This window comes from Saccopteryx bilineata, chromosome 2 (genome assembly GCF_036850765.1).
Source record: "Saccopteryx bilineata isolate mSacBil1 chromosome 2, mSacBil1_pri_phased_curated, whole genome shotgun sequence".
Lineage (NCBI taxonomy): Eukaryota > Metazoa > Chordata > Mammalia > Chiroptera > Emballonuridae > Saccopteryx > Saccopteryx bilineata.
The window spans coordinates 352,719,689-352,741,298 of NC_089491.1; the positions used below are offsets into that span (position 1 = coordinate 352,719,689).

General features: G+C 38.0%; 1 protein-coding gene across 4 annotated transcripts in view; it reads left to right on the forward strand.

Annotated features, from left to right (window-relative positions):
- The window catches only part of USP32 (ubiquitin specific peptidase 32), a 174,487-nt gene that overhangs the window by 21,797 nt on the left and 131,080 nt on the right, over nt 1-21,610 (forward strand). For all 4 annotated transcript variants that reach the window (XM_066262748.1, XM_066262749.1, XM_066262750.1 and 1 more), the window contains exon 2: nt 16,724-16,851. In XM_066262748.1, coding sequence (XP_066118845.1) covers nt 16,724-16,851 — 128 coding nt within the window. The remainder of the gene's footprint in view (nt 1-16,723; nt 16,852-21,610) is intronic.

The window sequence follows — 21,610 nt, forward strand, 5'->3', positions numbered from 1 at the left end:
CCTTGGCATATGGGAACAACACTTACTTGGCCAGGGCCAGTATTGAGTTATTTTAATCTTAGACATTCAGATTGGTGGGAAGTAGTACCTCTGTGTGGTTTTAATATGTATTTTTTTGATGGCTAATGATGTTGAGTACCTTTACTTGTGGATTTGGCCATTTGTATGTTCCTTAAGAGCCCTGCTGTTCTATGAATTTTGTTGACTGGCATCTTGTTTTATTTTTCACTTTTGTTGTATCTTATCTCTTTAAAGATGTTAATAATACATTTCTAAAAGTTTTTTTTCCTACCTTTATAGGCTGTTCCCCCTGCCCCTAATTTTTTTTTTTTGAGAGAGAGAGAGATAGAGAGAGAGGAGGAAGGGGGAGAGAGTGTGAGAAGCATCAACTCGTAGTTGCTTTCGTTTTAGTTGTATGTTGATTGCTTCTCACATGTGCCTTGACCGTGGTGTGCCAGTGTCCCCTTGCTCAAGCCAGCAACTTTGGGCTCTTTATGCCAGTGACCTTTGGGTTTAAGCTAGTGAGCTTTGGAGCCATGTGGATGATTTCCCCACTCAAGCCAGTGACCCCCTGCTAATGAGCACACACACAGAGCCAACGACCTTGGCTTGGAACCAGTGACCTCAGCGTCCTGGGTGGACGCTTTATTTACTGTACTCCACCACCACCTGTCAGACCGCTTTGTCTTTTGCTTCTTTAATAGGGGTTTTCAGCCTGACCTGTGGTGGCACATTGGATAAAGCATTGACCTGGAATGATGAGGTTGCTGGTTCGAAATTCTGGGCTTGCTTGCTCAAGGCACATATGGGAGTTGATGCTTCCTGCTTCTGTCTGCCTTTTCTCTCTCTATCTTCTCTAAAATGAATAAAGTCTTTTAAAAAATTAAAAATATTAGGAGTTTTCACAGGTACCTAATAATCAGCTCATAAAGCTGATTAGAAGTTCTATGTTAGAGGGGCTTGTTGCTGAGCATTTTCATTGTGGAAACCCCCTCATCCCCACACCCAAGTCAGAATCTTTATTTAGAGAGGTCTTATGTCTGGAAGGTAAAGGTTTGGCTGCCAGACTGGAATCTTAGAGGAAGAGGTAAGATGTCTCTATATTCCCATGCGTGTGTTTAATACCTCTGTTTTTAGAATGGCTTATCTAACCTCATTTATATTTGGTGTCCAAGGATATTTTCTGGTGTTCAGAGAAGTGTTTCATATCTTCCAGACAATAAACTTCTAGTCTTTTGCCATGGTTGGGAAGACTTGTTAGGCATGCTCTGTGGATTGGGGTCCAGGATCTCTGAAATGTCATTGCTTTTTAAATAGCTTTGAGCCAATAGCACTACTGCCTCCTTTATTCCCATCTTCCTACACCTTCTAGAGCAGGGGTCTCAAACTCAACTCAGCATGTGGGCCATAGAGCAAGATCACAGCCGTTAGGCGGGCTGTACTAGGTCTACAAAAGGCAACTGTTACGCAACACTTTTCTCACTGCAGTTGAAAACAAAAAAAAATCAGTACAACAAGCACAATCATACATGCAGTTTACTCAGTGTCACAAAACGACCAGAAACTGTAGTTCGCATCACAACTGCTGTTAACTAAGCTAATATCTAGCTAGGATGCTAGAGAAATGAAAAATACAAGTAGGCCTCTAGGCTTACTTAATTTTATCCAAAATATTTTGAACTTTGTGGATTAGTCTGTGGGCCGCACAAAATTGTTTGGCGGGCTGCATGTGGCCCGCGGGCCGCGAGTTTGAGACCCCTGTTCTAGAGGTACTCTGGTCCCACTAATTCTTTTTTTTTAAATAGCCTCCTGTCCCCTAGAACAGAGTTTTTTGTTTTTTGGGTTTATTTTTTTTTTTACGATTTTATTTATTAATTTTAGAAAGAGGAGATAGAGAGAAAGGCAGGGGGGGAAGGAGGAATGGGAAGAACCAACTCTCAGTTGCTTCTCGTGTGTGTCTTGGCCAGGCAAGCCCAGGGTTTTTGAACTAGTGACCTCACTGTTCAGGTCGACACTATCTACCATGCCACCACAGGTCAGTCTTACTAATTCTGAACCTTTACAGGGTTCTGTTGCATAAAAAGCGCACCTTGCCTGACCAGGCAGTGGCGCAGTGGATAGAGCGTCGGACTGGGATGCGGAAGGACCCAGGTTCGAGACCCTGGGGTTGCCAGCTTGAGCGCGGGCTCATCTGGCTTGAGCAAAAAGCTCATTAGCATGGACCCGAGGTCACTGGCTCAAGCGGGTGTGTGTGTGTGTGTGTGTGTGTTACTCAGTCTGCTGAAGGCCCGCGGTCATGGCACAGAGAAAGCAATCAATGAACAACTAAGGTGTCACAACGAAAAACTGATGATTGATGCTTCTCATCTCATCTCTCTCCGTTTCTGTCTGTCTGTCCGTCCCTATCTATCCCTCTATCTGACTCTCTCTCTGTCCCTGTGGAAAAAAAAAAACGCACCTTTTCATATTGGCAGCTTAGGACTTAACTTTCTTACATCTTTTAATATGTGTCTACCAACTTTCCAACTTCCAAAATTTTCTTAGTTTTAGCTCCTATTATAATTTCTTTGTCTTTGGCTTTATAAAGCCATTAAAGAAGGAAACAATCCCTTTAAGTTTTAATGGGTTTTAAGAAGGGAATACAGTAAAATGAAATTATGTTTCAACCTCGTTTATTTTAGTCAGAACTTTGTATACTTTTATCACAGAATATATCATATCTTATTTTTTTACAAATTACCATATTTTCATAATTGTAATTTTTCTTGGTTGCTTGTTATCCCATTGCTTGGATTACTCATAATTTACTGTTGCTTTATTACTAGATACATGTTTCTTCTAATATTTCACTTACTACATTCTATTGAAGTGAACATCTTCATTCGATTCCCCCAATTTTAGGATTATTTCCTTAGAATAGACTTACAGAAATGACAATTCTTTTGATACTCAAGATCTCAAGATATTTCATATAATTTTTAAATTTAAATTTTCAATTACAGTTTACATGCAATATTATTTTGTGTTGGTTTCAGGTGTACCGCATAGAGGCTAGAGGGCCTCTGATACTTCTAGTACCCACCTAGCACCATACATAGTTATTACTACATTACTTACTGACTGTATTCTCTATATTTTACTTAACATCCTCTGAACTATTTTGTAACTACCAATTTGTACTTCTTTAATACCTTTATCTTTTTCACTCAGTCCCTCCAATCTCCCTCTCCTCTGGCAGCCATCAGTGTGTTCTCTGTATTTCTGGGTCTTTTTAAATTTTATTGTTCATTTATTTTGTTCTTTAGATTCCATATATAAGTGAAATGATAAGGTATTTGTCTTATTCTGGCTGACTTATTTCACTGAGCATAATACTCTCTCGGTCTGTCCATGCTACAGAAATGACAGTCTTTTGACTCAATTTTCTGAAAGTGATAATATGAATGTTGATTTTACTAAAATTTGTTAGAAATTGATATAATTGTCAAAAATTCTGTAATTTAATAATCTAAATTGGTACTCTGTTTTAGTTTGTATTTTTTGAATTAGTTGTCAAGGTAGAATCTTTCCCCACATTTTTGGTAGTTGTATTTCCTCATTTTTCTTTTTGACTTTTGTTCTTTATCAACATAACTAGTTTTTAAATTTTTTTAAATCAATTTGTAGAACTTCTTATAATACATGCCCTGAATGTTAACCATCTGACAGATCTGCTACTAATATTTTTTCCAATTGACTTAACATTTTATTGCTATTTTTGTTATTTTTAATGTGCATGAGTTTGGTATTTGTATATAGTTATATATATATTTTTAATTATTTATTTATTCATTTTAGAGAGGAGAGGGAGAGACAGATTTAGAGAGAGAGAAGAGAGACAGAGAGAGAGAAGGGGGGGAGGAGCTGGAAGCATCAACTCCCATATGTGCCTTGACCAGGCAAGCCCAGGGTTTTGAACTGGTGATGGTGACTTCAGCATTTCCAGGTCGTCGCTTTATCCACTGCGCCACCACAGGTCAGGCTGTATATAGTTATATTTGATAGTTGCGTTTCGTATTATTTCAGAAGATTCACATTTTTACCCTTAGTGTATGTTTTAAAAAGAATCTGTAGTAATTTATGACAACATATTTTTAGTATTTAATTTTTTCTTACATTTACCTGAAATTTATTTTGGAGTATGGTAAAAGGTAGGATGTAAATTTATGGATTTCTTTTTTGTTTGTTTGTTTTAATCAGGTAACCTAATATAATCTAATATAGTTTAATCATTTCTATTCTCATTTAAAAAAACTTTAAAATAATTGAATATGTGTAATAACTCCAATTTTGCCTCATACATTGTGTTCTAATTTGTTCCCTGTAGCCTTACATCAGAAACTTGTATATTTCTCAGAGAAACTTGCATTGTATTATATGAAGTCTACACTTCCTCATTTTAAATTATTTTGTTCTGCTTTGGTTGTTTGGGAAGTGTTTGTACACTTTTGCTTTTATGTAATAAAACTTCAGAATGTTGCCATCTTGAAGTTGTTTATAAAACCATGTATGGTTATCTGGAATTGCTGACAACAATGAAGTGTTTATTATATGCAATAAGGAAAATTTACTCCTAGACATATTTTATATTTACTTTTTAATGGCCACATTCAATTCTTGGTTTTAACAGTTTGTTTTGATTTTGGTTTACTATAACCTAAGTTTAAAATTTGTTTTCCCATCAAGTTTTTTTCTTTTTTTAATCTTATACTGGCCCTACAACTAATAGCCTTGTTTCTTTTGAACTAGGGGCTTTTGGTGAAAAGATTTTCCTCTAGTAGAGACAAAGGTCCTTTAAATCTTTATATCAGGATTTCTTGTTAACTGTAAGCAATACAACTCCCCTCCCACTTGATTTCTGTAAAAGTATTATACCTTCAAATAAAAAGCATTATCATCTTTATATTAACTGTATTTTAAATTTTTTTACATTAAAATAAATAAGTAGTCTGGCCTGTGGTGGAGCAGTGGATAAAACGTTGACTTGGAATGCTGAGGCTGCTGGTTCAAAGCCCTGGGTCTACCTGGTCAAGGTACATATGACAAGCAATCAATAAACAACTGAAGTGAAGCAGCTATGAGTTGATACTCCTCGCTCCCCTACCCCTATCTCTCCTCTCTCTGTAAAATCAATAAATAAAATACTAAAAAAATAATAAGCAACAAGTGGTACACTATTCAGTATAGTAGTACAGCATGAGTGCTTTACTATCATTAATTGCTATATTTCTCTTACAACAGGAAGGATGAGATTTTTTTATTTTAAAGAGAGACAGGAAAGGAGAGGGATGAGAAGCATAAGCTCTTAGTTGCATCACTTTAGTTGTCCATTGATTGCTTCAAACTGTAAGCTGGTAGTGCTGTTGTTTATTCTTCTACCTGAATGTTTAGTAGAACAGTAATGAATTTTTTTCCTATGCTTATGGATGAACTGGTAGTATGTTGCCATTTATGCCAGTGGTTTTATGATTAGGTACCTGTCTGAAAGTTGTGATTGAAAATTTAGGATATAAAGTATATCATTGGTATCAGAAAATTTGAGATCAGGGATATCAGGGAATGATATCCAAAATACTCTTGAAAATTTAGTATTTATGGTATATAAATTCTTTCTTCAAATTTGAAGCTGTTTTATTATAATTTTAACTTAAAAATTTCAGATTAGGAGGGGGTTGTAAGGGGAGTTAAAAGGGACAAATATATGGTGATGAAAAATTATTTGACTTTGGGTGATTGGTTTATAACGCAATCAACAGTTCAAATGCTATATAGAAATGCTTACCTGAAACCTGTGTACTCTTATTGATGAATGATACCCATTAAATTTCGTATTGTAAAACAACAACAACATTGATTAAAGCTCCCTTGGATGAGAGGAAGAAAAAATTGAAATTTCGGATTAAGCCTGACTGGTGGTGGTGCAGTGAATAGAGCGTTGACCTGGGATGCCGAGGTCCCAGGTTTGAAACCCTGAGATCACTGGCTTGAGTACTGGCTCATCTGGTTTGAGCACAGGCTCACAGCTTGAGTGTAGTCACAGGTTTGAGTGTGGGATCATAGACATGACCCCTTGGTTGCTGGCTTGAGCAAGGAGTCACTGGTCCGGCCTGTGCTCCTTGGTCAAGGGACATATGAGAAGCAATTAATGAACAACTGAAGTGATGCAACTACGAGTTGATGCTTCTTTTCTCTCTCCCTTCCTGTCTGTCTCTTTTGATTAAAAAAAAATTCAGATTAAAACATCATTATCAGGTTGTTGTATACCTTCTAATTATAAAGCATTGGTAAACATTCGAGAAAATATAAAGGAAGAACTCAGTTTGGGGAGCATTTGAGATCTTGCTTCTATCATATGTAATCAGTTTGGCTCAAACTTTTTTTTTTTGAGACAGAGATAGGGACACACAGAATGGAAGGGAGAGAGATGAGAAGCATCAGTTCTTTGTTGCGGCACCTTAGTTGTTCATTGTTTGCTTTCTCATATGTGCCTTGACTGGGGGACTCCAGCTGAGCCAGTGACCTTTGGGCTCAAGCCAGCGACCCCACGCTCAAGCTGGTGACCTCAAGGTTTTGAACCTGGGTCCTCTGTGTCACAATCCAATGCTCTATCCCAGCGGTTCTCAACCTGTGGCTTTAGGCGATCCTTGTGTTTTGGTCGTTTGACCCCCCGCTGGGGTCACGACCCACAGGTTGAGAACCCGCTGCTCTATCCATTATGCCATCGCCTGGTCAGGTTCAAATAAACTTATAAAAAATTAACTCAACTTGTAAACATGTGAGTTTCTTTTCAGAATTGCTTTTGATATTGGAAGGAGTAACATATGAAGATTTGTCATATGTTATATATTGTTACCACTAATAGTACCGAAAATGGCATTTTTCCTGTCACTTGTTGGGTGTAGTAGTTGCCAATACATCAGTTTGTTTTCAAAGTACAGTGTTTCTTCCTAAATGAAAACAGAAACACATTATATGTATTCTTTTTACCAGTTTGCCAAGACAGATGTTCCAATTATTTCTACTCTATGGAAAGCAGAAATATTTCAGATTTCGTAAATAGGTTTTCTTTTTTTTTTTTTTTTTTACAGAGGCAGAAATAGATAGAGACAGACAGACAGAAACGAAGAGAGATGAGAAGCATTAATCATCAGTTTTTTGTTATGACACCTTAGTTCATTGATTGCTTTCTCACATGTGCCTTGACCGTGGGCCTTCAGCAGACCGAGTAACCCCCTGCTGGAGCCAGCGACCTTGGGTCCAAGCTGGTGAGCTCTTTGCTCAAGCCAGATGAGCTCGCGCTCAAGCTGGCGACCTCAGGGTCTCGAACCTGGGTCCTTCCACATCCCAGTCCGATGCTCTATCCACCTGCGCCACCACCTGGTCAGGCAGTAGGTTTTCTTTTGACAAGTACTTTTGTTTCCAAATTTCTTTACCATATTTCCCCATATATAAGACGCACCTTAATTTTGGGGCCTGAAATTTGAAAAAAAAAGTATTACATAAAGTTATTGAACTTAATTTTTATTCATCATGAAATTCATACAACTCTTCATCACTGTCAAAACTCCCATCCATTAATTTGTCCTCATCTGTGTCTGATGACGAATCACTGTCTTCATATGTTGTCCGTCCTCAGTTCCGTTTGTGGCATTTGAAATGACACAACCACTGTATGAGACGCACTCAGTTTAGACACCAAATTTTTTGAAAAAAGTTGTGTGTTATACATGAGGAAATATGGTAATTAGTTTTCTTCTAAGGTGGTTTTTTTTTGTAGTTCCTGTCAGCAAGGATCTGAGTGACACATAATAATTGGTCAATTCTCATACAACTGTAGGAAAAATTTTATGATTTCTTAAATTAAAAGGCATAAAAATAACTTTCAACTTGAATTATTGGTTCAGCTAGTACTAGTAGTAGAATGTAGGTGATCGGACTTGTAATTCTGTAATCATTTGATGAAGACGTACATCTGTTGTAAATTTCATTGGAGGATGGGCTTTTTTCTTCTTTATAAATATATTAGTGAAATAAAATTTCTGGAAAGGTGACGTTTAGGATATACTGTATTATGTTATAAAAGGCTGCTTTTAAGTAAAATAGGATGGAAGTAATAAATGGTTTTTAATTTATGAATTTTAAGTGTGATTGGCTTAGCAGGTTTTGGGCAGTGAAAGAGAAACTTCACTGGTTCCTTTAGGGAACTTGAATACTTAATACTTGTGTGTGAGCCAGCCTTCCCTCCCTTCTGTTCCCCTTGCCTTTCTGCCCCTGCCTCCCTGCCTTTCTTTTTCTCTCCCTCCTCCTCCCCTCCCCCTCCCTATTTCCCTCACTTTCTACTCCCATCTCTCCTGTCCCTCCTTGCTTTCTGTCCCTTTCTCTCTCTCCTCTCCCAAACAGGGAAGAACTAACATGGAGATGTATGTTATTCTTGTCTTATAAGACTATTGTAAGAATTTTGTGAGATGGCGTCTGTGAAATTGCTTTTCAAAAAATAAAATGCTAGGGTAGCTATTATATTTAATTTAACTTTAAGTTTAAAAACAGTGAAAATAACCTGTCATTACATTTTGGTTAGATTTGCAATGGAATTTGAGCTACTGACACCCTCACCCCCAGGAAGGTACTTGGAAGCATATATTTTAATGTAGTTGAACTGATGAGTGCCATGTTGCTGATTGCTCAGAAGTTTATGAACCAGGAGAATGATTAATTTGAGTGTGATTTGAGAAATTGCTGGAAGCAAGTGAATCAACTAGAAAACTTGTCATCAGCATATGTTAAATAGTCCTTTTGTTATATTGTATAGAATATAAAAAACCCTAATGAATACTTAAAGGCATTCTTCACATGATATTTTTAAGACTCTGGCAGTGTTTATACAATAGGTTTCATGTGACCATAAACTAAGTGGTGCCATTTTTTATTTATATTCTTTTCTTATGGGAAGTTTTCAAAGACACATTTAAAATTTTTTTTTAAAATTTATCTATTGATTTTAGAGAGAGGAAGGGGGGGAGAGAAACATTGATTTGTTGTTCCACTTATGCGTTCTTTGATTGATTCTTGTGTGTGCCCTAACTGGGATTGAACCCACAATCTTGATATATTGGGAGAACACTGTAACCAACTGAGCTACCCAGCCATGGCCAAAAACACATTCTCCCTAGAATCATTTGAAGTTGCTAACTATACTTGACATGTTTTAGAAGGTGAGCGGGTTCTTAGTGGAAGAAAACTTGTACAACTTGCATGTGTGTCTATTTGTACTCTAAGCTTATAAAAGTTACCGGTTTATTCATTAACAAAGGAGCTTTGTTGTCAAACACACAGATTCCATTCATATTATTTTTTCTTCACATTTTCATGCTTGTTAATAAAAAATTAAGAAAAGAGAAGAAGCAAAATTTTTTCTTAGACTAATTTTTTATGCAGTGCAGCAAAGCTCAGGAATACTGGGAACAGAAGTAGTGGCAGATGGTCCAACCTGATGCTCTGCAAAGTTATGGTGGTTCGTTTTGATTACAGTCACTGGCAGTCTGTGAAGTGAAGATATAGAGCCACAATCTACTCTACAGGCTGCACTAACCATGTGTGTGTGTGTAAAGCCAAGAACAACTTTGTATGGACATAATAGAAGAGATAACTAGTTTCTAGGCACACCCACACATAGCAATACTGTCAACATTAAATTTTTGAGCACTAAGGCCAAATGGTATATACGGTGCCACATTATTTTCTACTTGGAATCACAGATAAAAACTGGTATATAAGAGCAGGGAGCTAGATTTATACCTTCTCAATAACAGGGAAGTAGAGATACAGCTACCATTGGATCGGCTATAATGGCTAGATTCTTTTAGAAATTTTTGTTTGAATTACAGAGATTATATATATAAACCATAGTTAAGAAAAGGCAAAGAAAGTACAATTGTAGGAATGTAATGGTACAATGGTAGAGCTAGTTGGAAGGAAGTTTGGCAATGTTTATTCAACTAAAAAATGTGAATGACCTAGTGCTTACTAGATAAGCTTGTGTATGTGTGTGTGTGTATTTTTTTTCTTCTAAGAGGACACGTGAGTTTTCTTGGCAACTGTTTTATGAAGGGAAAAAGGAGAAACAACCTAAATGTCCAGTAATAGGTGAAGAGCTGGATAATTTGTAGTATTGTTATATAATAGAATACTATGTAAGATATAAAGGAATGAGCTAGATTTATATGTAATAAGTTGTGTTATGATCTACGTAATATGATACTATGCAACAGAGCAAGGGCCCCAGATGGGCGGTGCATCGCCCCCTAGTAGGTTTGCCAGGTGGATCCCGGTCGGGGTGCATGTGGAAGGGAGTCAGTCTGCCTTTCCTCCTCTCACTAAAAAAAAAAAACAACCAAAAATCAAAAAACTATTACAGATGATGATTGGATTCATAGGGAGTTGGCTTATAGAAATTTACATAATCAGGCCTGACCTGTAGTGGCGCAGTGGATAAAGCGTCGACCTGGAAATGCTGAGGTCGCCGGTTCGAAACCCTGGGCTTGCCTGGTCAAGGCACATATGGGAGTTGATACTTCCAGCTCCTACCCCCTTCTCTCTCTCTGTCTCTCCTCTCTCTCTCTCTCTCTCTCTCTCTGTCTCTCCCTCTCCTCTCTAAAATGAATTAATAAAAAATAAAAAAAAATCTGTTAAAAAAAAAGAAAAAAGAAATTTACATAATTAATTAGGTGAAATGTGGTACATTTGCAATAAAAATTTAGGAACAATACTGTGGGATTAAGCACAATAATAATAAAATTGAAAAAGTCGTTTAAAAATATATGTAAATACTAATATTTGAAGATATGAAATACCCTCCCTTGCTAGGCCATCCAGCCCTTTTCAGATGCAGCCTTAGAGTATTAATCACTTACTATTAGACACATAGAGGGATAAGAGTATGCTTAGGGGATTTTTGTCAGTTTGTAAGGAGCTGGTGAGTTGTCAGTAAATCAGATATTTGTACTGTCATAGGACTGGTCCTGTGTATCTGGCATAGTTTTACTCATTTTTCATGTAGTAGAGTCTACTCTTAAATCAGCCTTCTTGTGCTCAGTCGAGTATTTGAGTTTCATCAATGTTCTGTGTATCAGTAGCTTTTTCCTCTTTATTGCTGAAAAATATTCTATAATAATGTATCATTTTTTTGTTTACTTGTGCATGAACATTTAGGTCATTTCCAGTTTTTGGCTATTATCAGTGAAGTTTCTGTGAGCATTTTGTACAAGGCTTTGGGATCATATATATATATATTTTTAATAGACTTTTTAAAAAAATTTTTTTATTCATTTTAGAGAGGAGAGAGAGAGGGACAGAGAGAGGGACAGAGAGAGAGAGGAGAGAGAGACAGGGGGAGGAGCTGGAAGCATCAACTCCCATATGTGCCTTGACTAGGCAAGCCCAGGGTTTCGAACCGGTGACCTCAGCATTTCCAGGTTGATGCTTTATCCACTGTGCCACCACAGGTGAGGCGGGATCATATATTTTTATTTCTTTTAGATAAATACCTTAAGAATGAAATTGCTAGGTTATAGAATATGTGTATATTTAACTTAATAAGAAACTGCTAAACCTTTTCCCAAAGCAGATATATCATTTTACATTCCCAATCACAATAAATGAGTTTCCGTTTCTCTATATCCTTGTTAACATTTGGTGTTCTTAGTATCCTTTTTTTTTTTTTTTTTTTTTTTTTACAGAGACAGAGTCAGAGAGAGGGATAGACAGACAGGATCTGAGAGATGAGAAGCATCGATCATTAGTTTTTTGTTGCGCGTTGCGACACCTTAGTTGTTCATTGATTGCTCTCTCATATGTGCCTTGACTGTGGGCCTTCAGCAGACTGAGTAACCCCTTGCTCGAGCCAGTGACCTTGGGCTCAAGGGCTCAAGCTGGCGAGCTTTTGCTCAAGCCAGATGAGCCCACGCTCAAGCTGGCGAGCTCGGGGTCTTGAACCTGGGTTCTCCGCATCCCAGTTCGTTGCTCTATCCACTGCGCCACTGCCTAGTCAGTCTTAGTAGCCTTTTAATTTTAGCCACTTTAATAGTTGAGTGTTAGTATCTCATCATGATTTAAATTTGCATTTTCTTGATTATGAATGTAATTGAACACATTTTCTAATGTTTTCTCTCATGAAATCCTCATTTAATTCTTTTTTCCATCTTTCAGTTGTGCTGTCTTTCTAATATACTGCTCACAAAAATTAGGGGATATTTTATAGCTTCATATTCATCTTGAAATTAGGGAATTTTTAAAGGAAGATGAGATTTTAATGTATAGAACAGATTTTAAGCCAGTTTCCTACCCAACATAAATCTGGTGTTTCCATGTTTCTGTCTCAGTTTCTCCAGACTATCTCTGGTCTTTTGATACATACCTACATCTGAAAGGTTAGTGGGAAAATATGGTTGTGTAGTAGGTGATAGATAGGTGCATGACTATATCATGCTGCAAGGGACCTGAGCGTCTTAACAACTCCTCCTATAAACATTGAACCAATCTCTTTAGTCCTACCTTTTATCCCCTGTCTTGTGGTAATGGGTACCGTCAATTCCCGAGCCATTTTTGAATGCTCTGGACAGGGTAAATTAGTATGCTGTTCACAGTTCTTAACTGCTAGTGCTTAGGTTTCAACTTTCTTTGGTCTCCTCAGGGCAGTTATCACTCCTCCAGACACTTAATGTTCATCAGGAAAATCTGACTCTGTCTTAGCTCCTCAATTCTCTCTTCTCCTATTCTCTATCTTGAATTTATATCTTCCCATTTTTTTTCCTGATAATGCCTTTTCTTTCTAAAACTACTAAAATAACTGCATTAGTATCTTCTGACTTACATTTTAACTGATTAGGCCTGATTTTATTATGTATTCCATCTTGCTGAAGTTTTTATTTTTGAAGTTTTCAAAGTTTAACTTGTACTATGAACACTTTTATGTACTCCTTGTCTACAGATTCACCAAGTATTAGTCTATTTTATTTTTTAAAAAGATTTTATTTATTGATTTTACAGAGAAAAGAGAAGGGGGAATGGGAATGAGAAGTATCAACTCCTAATTGCTTCATTTTAATTGTTCATCGATGGCTTGTCATATCCCTTGACAGGGTTTCAAACTGGTGATCTCAATGTTCCAGGTTGATGCTCTATCCACTGCGCCACCAGAGGCCAGGCAGTCTTTTCATTTTATTTTATATTTTATTTTTTTATAAGTGAGAGGTGGGGAGGGTCCCACCTGTGTGCCTCCACCGGGATCCATACAGCAAGCTCTGCCAATCTGCTCCGTTGCTTTTTAGCACCTGAGGCAAGGCCACAGAGCCATCCTCAGCGCCTGGGGCCAACTTGCTCAAACCAATCCATGGCTGTGGGAAGGGGAGAGAGAGAAAGGAGAGAGATAGAGAGAAGGGAGAGGGGTGGAGAAGCAGATGGTTGCCTCTCCTGTGTGCCCTGATTGGGAATCTTACCCAGGACTTCCATGTGCTGGGCTGATGCTCTACCGCTGAGCTAACTGGCCAGGGCCTGTTTATTTTGAATAAATAAAAATACGGTTTATTTTTAATAAACATGGATTGTGGCAATATTTTAGTGTCTGATATTCTATTATATTTTGAGCATATATAATAACTTCTTCAATTTGTCCTCTATTGATGGACTTTATTTATTCTTATAAATGTTTAAAAAATTTTGTACATTTTCTTGTTATAAATGAATAAATTTATCAGTTATCAGATTGCTGACTAAACAGTTTTTCAAATAATTTGTAACCAACAGTGTTATGTGGTTATTATTTTATGCACAGGGGTTGATTTTCTTGTCTCTTCCACTGTGAGCATCCTAATTTGTTAAGTAAAGCCATTAATGAAAATTAGACATCTTGAAGAAATAGGTATTCCAGTAGCTGAAGTAATTCTCTGTTATTGTAATTTATGAGATGAATTTGGTTGTTTTTCATGTTTGTGATCTAACAAGGAAAAAATGTATTAGTATACTGGGAATATTAATATGAGTCTAATTTTTAATGAATTAAGCATCTAGTTTCACACTTTTCTCTAGCTACTTATTCAAGCATTAGTTCTTATTGTATTATCATTGCTCAACATGTTGTGGAACCCATGAAGTTTCCCTCCCTACCACAGATACTTACTGAATGATAATCTATGTTCCGGGCACTCTTCATCAGTCTTTATCTTTCTAGTCCTTTCTTACTTACTTGAGGCTGTAGACCAGTCCCTCTTCCTGTTGTTTGGAGATCACAGTCTTGTTTTTCCTGTTTCAAGTTTCCCCCTATCAACTTTCTTAAAGTATTTTTTCTTTCTCTGCACACATTTGTAAGAATAGATCTCTTCCTGTTTTGTCTGTCTCTTGGTGCTTCTTAGTTGTAGTGTTAATTGCCATTTATATGTGATGACTCCCATTACACCTTTCCTAAACTTTACACTCGTAATTGTAAAAAGCCAGTGGATCTCTCCAAGCATCCTCATATTTGATATATCCTTACCAGAATTTAACTTTTCTTCATCACATAATTGTTTTTCTTACGTTCCCTTCTATATGATGATACTGTCTGTCCAGTTTCTCAAGATAGAATCCTGAGTATTACATTCTAGCTTGCTTTTACTTTCAGTCAAGGTTCAAGTTCTACTGACTTTTCTTTGCAGATATGTTCCAGATTTAGCTTCTCCTTTTCTTTTTGAAGTAGCAGTCTACTTTTTGCTTCCAGGTTTGTTCAGTTCTCTGCACTACTCGTAGAGTGAACTGAGTTTTATCTGTGTTCCGTTTTCCATCTGCTTGGAGTGGAGTTTGTATCTAAATTGTATCTGACTGTATCTTTTCCTTATTATGACAGAACAGAATCTCCATTACTTGGTCAATGACTGGCTCTCTAGGTTTATGATTTACTATTTCCTGCTTTATTTTGTGATATTATACAATTCTTCATATACTCTGTGTATCACTGTACTTTGAAACAAACTGTTATCTCTGCCTGGATGCCCTTGTCCCTTTTGCTTGTAATCATTTTCTCTGTCTAGAACTCTTTCTTTCAGCATGGTTCTTTCTGGTAGAGTATCATTTTTAAAACTTGTTTTGTGTATGAGAGAGAGAGAGAAAAGAGATTGAGAAGCATCAACTCGTAGTTGCTTCACTTTAGTTGTTCGTTGATTGCTTCTCATATGTGCCTTGCGGGGGGGGGGGCGGGGTTCAAGGAGAGTCAGTGACCATTTGCTCAAGCCAGCAACCCCATGCTCACACTGGTGAGCCCACACAAGCTGGATGACTTTGGGGTTTTGAACTGGGGATCTCAGCATTATTGGTTGATGCTCTCTCCACTGAGTCACCACTGGTCATGCTACAGCAGGAATCTCCAAACTTTTTACACAGGGGGCCAGTTCACTGTCCCTCAGACCGTTGGAGGGCCGGACTATAAAAAGAACTATGAACAAATAAATCCCTATGCACACTGCACATATCTTAGTTTAAAGTAAAAAAACAAAACAGGAACAAATACAATATTTAAAATAAAGAACAAGTAAATTTAAATCAACAAACTGACCAGTATTTCAATGGCAACTATGGGCCTGCTTTTGGCTAATGAGATGGTCAATGTCCAGTTCCATATTTGTCACTGCTAGCCGTAACAAGTGATATGATGCGCTTCCGGAGCCGTGACGCATGTGACCCCCGTCACTGGAAGTAGTACTGTACGTGAGCAATGCCGCGCTTTGTGGCGCCGCCACATACAGTACTCCAGGAGCACAGGATGCGGATGCATCACTGACCACCAATGAAAGAGGTGCCCCTTCCGGAAGTGTGACAGGGGCCACATAAATGGCCTCAGGGGGCCGCATGCGTCCCGCGGGCCGTAGTTTGGGGACCCCTGTGCTACAGTATCATTTCTTTGTCTCCATTGTGATTCTTGTACTGACTGCATAGCATTAAAGAGTGCTTATTTTTCTGTCCTTGTAGACAGAGATTGTTCTATTCAATGACGATGTCTTCAGTGGCTAAAAGGAAGTAATGGCTCAGTAATTTTTTTTGATAGTGGGTGTCTAAAAATTTTAGATTGTTAGAATCATCTTTGTAAATGATAACAAAATCTAATCTAAATTTGGGGCTATCCTCCACATACACTGCTCACAAAAATTGGATATTTTATAGCTTCGTATTCATTTTGGAATATCCCCTAATTCTGCTCACAAAACTTAGGGAATATTTATAGCTTCATATTCATTTTAAAATATCCTCTAATTTTTGTGAGCAGTATAGATAGATGCGTACTTAAGGACTACAAGTATCACTTTCATCTTATAGGAAATGAGTGCATTGCTGCTGAAAACATTAATGCTAGAATCTAATGCCATTTAACTTACTGATAATTTGAAATACATGTTGCTTCTTCCTTGCTCCTGCCTGATTTGTATGCATAAAGTTCTGTTGCTTGAATATAGTGGGTCAAAAATTTTCTTATTTATTTTCTAGATTAGATTTGGAAATATTAGAATTATGACTAAGTATCTTTGGGTTTGGTTTACTTATTTGGGAAGAGAAGTAATATTTGCCAAGTTTTATTAGTAACTGGGTTGAAAAAAATGAAAAGATTTTGAGAGACTGTTTTTCTCTTCTGGTTTCTTATCCAGCTTCTATTTCTGAATTACAGTTACAGATGTAGAGCTGAAACGACTGAAAGATGCCTTCAAGAGGACCTGTGGACTCTCATGTTACATGGGCCAGCACTGTTTCATCAGGGAAGTGCTTGGGGATGGAGTGCCTCCAAAAGTTGCTGAGGTAACCTTAAACTCTGTGTTCTAGGTTTTCCTTTGAGGTAGTTATCCATCAGCCTGAAACTTGAGGGGCCTCCTGATCTTAACACACTTAATCTTCCCCTCACCCCCATTATTCTTCTTTCTGAGTAGGTAAGTACATCTTGTTTTAGATGTTAATATGGCTGTGTTCTTAGCGGCCAAATGGAAGTACTGAGTTGCAATTTTTTTGTACTTCTGAGCTTTAATAGCCACTGATTATAATTATGAAACTATTTGTGTGACTGGCTTCTAATTCTTATAAACTTCATCACTCTGACATTTTTTTAAAAGAGAGATGAGAGCCCTGGCCAGTTGGCTCAGTGGTAGAGCGTCGGCCTGGCGTGCAGAAGTCCCGGGTTCGATTCCCGGCCAGGGCACACAGGAGAGGCGCCCATCTGCTTCTCCACCCCTCCCCCTCTCCTTCCTCTCTGTCTCTCTCTTCCCCTCCCGCATCGACGCTCCATTGGAGCAAAGATGGCCCGGGCGCTGGGGATGGCTCCTTGGCCTCTGCCCCAGGCACTAGAGTGGCTCTGGTCGTGACAGAGCGACACCCGGGATGGGCAGAGCATCGCTCCCTGGTGGGCGTGCCGGGTGAATCCCGGTCGGGCGCATGCGGGAGTCTGTCTGACTGCCTCTCCGTTTCCAGCTTCAGAAAAATACAAAAAAAAAAAAAAAAAAAAAAAAAAAGAGATGAGAAGCATCAACTCATAGTAGTAGCACTTTAGTTATTCATTGATTGCTTCTCATATGTGCCTTGACCGGGGCCCTAGCTGAGCCAGTGACCCCTTGCTCAAGCTAGCAACCTTGGGCTTTTAAGCCAGCGATCCTTGGGCTCAAGCCAGTGACCTTTGGGTTTAAACAAGCGACCTTGGGGTTCAAGCCAGCAATCTTGAGCTTCAAGCCAGCGACCATGGGATCATGTCAATGATTCCATCATGCTCAAGCTGGATGAGCCCAGGTTCAAGCCCATAATCTCAATCTCAGGATGACTAGCAAGTATAGTACTACCACTCCATCCTCCTCTGTAAAGCTGCCTATAACAATTTTAGCCCACATTGTTTTTCTGCCATCTGTAAACTCTGACAGGCCTTAGAGCCTACCTCTGTACTACATAGCACAAGATCTTATTAGATAATGGTCGTTCACTAATTGTTTATTTAAATCTCATGTCTCAACTAAGTTATGATTCTTGATGGGCAGACTTTATGATGTTTTAAAAACTGGCTTGACCTTTGGTGGCACAGGGATAAAGTGTTGACCTGGAACACTGAGGTCACAGTTTGAATCCCTGGGCTTGTCTGGTCAAGGCACATACAGGAAGCAACTACTATGAGTAGATGCTTCCTGCTTCTTCCCCTTCTTTCTCACTCTTTCTCTCTTTCTCTGTCTCCGCTCTCTCCAAAAATCAATAAATTAAAGAAAACATGCCCCAAAGTGTTGTCATGTAGTATAAACGTAGTGAGTATTTGATTTATTAATGCCTTTTGTTTTTAGTAATTATATTATTTTGCAAAATTCTGTTACAAGAATGACCAGGACATGCCTGACCTGTGGCGGCGCAGTGGATAAAGCGTTAACCTGGAACACTGAGATCACCGGTTCGAAACCCTGGGCTTGCCTGGTCAAGGCATATATGGAAGTTGATGCTTCCTGCTCCTCCCCCCTTTCTCTCTCTCTCTCTCTCTCTCTCTCATTCTAATTCTCTCCTCTAAAATGAATAAATAAATAAAAATTAAAAGAATGACCAGGACAGTGACCAGGAAACCGTACTCCTGAAGTCAGTTAGCATTGCTGACTTTGCTGTCTTTGAAAATTTAACCTTTTACAAATTAGGGGAAAATGCATTTTATGGAAAAGCAGTCTTAGAGCCTGGAGTGATTTCATAATAATGATCAAGATGTGAAAACAAACAGCTGATTAGTAGGATGTTTTTTCATTATTATTGGTAAGTTTATGCTGAAATATTTATATTGTATTTACATGTCCCTGGGGACTAGAAACATGGATTTACTGGATAGTTGAGGTTTAGGGGAGTTACCTGACCTTTGAATAATGATTTGTGTTTGTTATCTTGCTTTGATGAGAGTTTTTTTGTATTATTGATTGCATCCCTTTATGTTGGATTTACTAGGATAGGTAACTTTCTTGACAATTTTAGTCATTGATTTTAGCTCTTGATGCAATTGATTGTTGACTGTTGTAATATATTTCATTTTGTCTCCCTTACCCTCATTTGATTCCTTGCACATAGGGAATTATTATCTGAGGTATAATTTTTATTTAGTTATTTGGCTTTACGAATAGTTTGTTTTCTTTTTTTTTAATGGAAAATTCTTGTTTTGTTTATTACTTATTTTCAAATAAGTTCAAGTTCTAAATGTATGGAAATTTGTTGAATTTTTCCCCAGGGTTATTATGCCCTTAGATGAAAAACTATTAAAGCTAGTAGTAGAGAGAAAGTATTTTTTTTAATTTATGGCCAGCCTGACCTGTGGTGATGCAGTGGATAAAGCGTCGACCTGGAATGCTGAGCTCGCAGGTTCAAAACCCTGCACTTGCCTGGTCAAGGCACATATGGGAGTTGATGCTTCCTGCTCCTCCCCCCTTTCTCTCTCTCTCTTTCTCTTTCTCCCTCTCACTCTTTCTCTCTCTCACTCTCTCCTCTCTAAAATGAATAAATTTAAAAAATAAAATAAAATTTGTGACCTGGGCCTTGGCTGGTTGGCTCAGTGGTAGAGCATTGGCCCAGCATGTGGAAGTCCCGGGTTTAATTCCTGGTCAGGGCACACAGAAGAAGCGCCCACCTGCTTCTCCATCCTTCCCCCTGCCTTTTTCTCTGCTCTTCCCCTCCTGCAGCCAAGGCTCCATTGGAGCAAAGTTGGCCCGGGTGCTGAGGATGGCTGCATGGCCTCCACCTCTGGTGCTAGAATGGCTCTGGAGGAAACGGAGCAATGGCCCAGATGGGCATAGCATCGCCTTCCGGTGGGCATGCCAGGTGAATCCTGGTTGGGCGCATGCAGAAGTCTATCTGACTGCTTCCCCACTTCTAACTTCAGAAAAATAAAAAAATTAAAAAAAATTTTTTTAAATAAAATTTATGGCCTGACCTATGGTGGTGTAGTGGATAAAGTGTTGACCTTGAATGCTGAGGTTGCTGGTTCAAAACCCTGGGCTTGCCTGGTCAAGGCACCTATGGGAATTGATGCTTCCTGCTCCTCCCCCCTTCTCTCTCTCTCTCTTTCTCTCATTCTTCTCTGTTCTCTAAAAATGAATAAATAAAATATTTAAAAAAAAGTTACTGATTTTAGAGAGAGAAAGGAAGGGGGGAGAGAGAGAGAAAGCATTAAATTTTTTCACTTTGTTCCATTTAGTTGTGTACTCATTGATTGCTTCCCATACATGCACTAACCAGAGTCAAACCCTTTGGTTTGACTGGTGCCCTGGGTTGGTGCTTTATCCACTGAGCTACCCGGCCAGGGCTGTTACTGATATTTTCAAGGCTAAGTATTGAAAAGCTCTTTGGACTGAAAAATAGTCTTATTACTGATTATCATTGTCTTTTTTCTTCCCTATTAAAGTCAGGGTTATTACTACTTGTTTAGTAATCTCTGAGTACCCCATTAAACCCCCATGAGCCTATTTATTTGAAGGATAATTAAATATATATTTAATATCCTTGAACTCCAAAATGATACTTCCAGAACTGTTTAATTATCATTAGTCTTTTTCTCATTAGGTTATTTGAGAGCATCATGCTCTAATGTTCAAGGTTGTTATTTTTATCCTATGGATAGTTTCAGCTGAACCCAAAACTGACAATATCATAGTTATATATAATAACATAGTATAGGAGATGTTTTATTAGGTACAAATAAAAGCAATTTGTTTATTTGAAACCAAACCTTTCCCTTGGAAATACTATATCACTGTGAGGGACTTTGGTTGTTTATTAATATTATAGGCTAGTTACCTATTAATTGCTTTGCATGTATGTCATATAGTACTTTGAACAACTACCTGTAGTAGTTTATCCTATTAACAGGGATATTAACTTTGAACACTTGGTTAGATTGTGTTTGCCTAGTGAATTCATAAATTTTTATCTGACAACTCATTTAAGTCATATGATATTTGTCATGATGCAAGTACTGATGTTATTATCATTTTCTGAGTGAGGAGAAAAGATCTTCAAGCTTAAGGAAGTTAGATTCCTTCCTTCAAGCATAAGGAAGGTAAGTGGTAAAGCTAATGAGCAGATCCAAGATTCAAGTCTATTTATGTATCCAAATCCATATTAGTTATTGTTCTATGTTGCTTCCCACCGATAATGATAATAACCAGCATTTATGGAGTTATTTACCATGTACCTGGCACTATAGTAAAAATTTTATCTCAAGTAATGCTCACCATATCATGTGAGATATAGATGCTATTCTTATTAATCCCACTTTCTAGGTGAGCAAGTTAAAGTTTCTAAATTGATCTAAGACCACATGACCCCATGCCTTTTTGGTTCCAGAGTTGGTAACCATTTTGTTTCACTTAAAACTCACCTGCAGTTGCATTCACATAACATTGATTTGTCATATTGATTCTTTTACGTTTATAGAAAATTCAAAGCACTGTCTCACTTGGTCCATTGGAAAACTGTCTTGTCTGGTGACCATGACTTTGTTTTTTGCCTTAGTTTGGTCTTCATTGGTAAAGACTGTTAGAAAATGTGTATCATTTTTCTTTCTCTT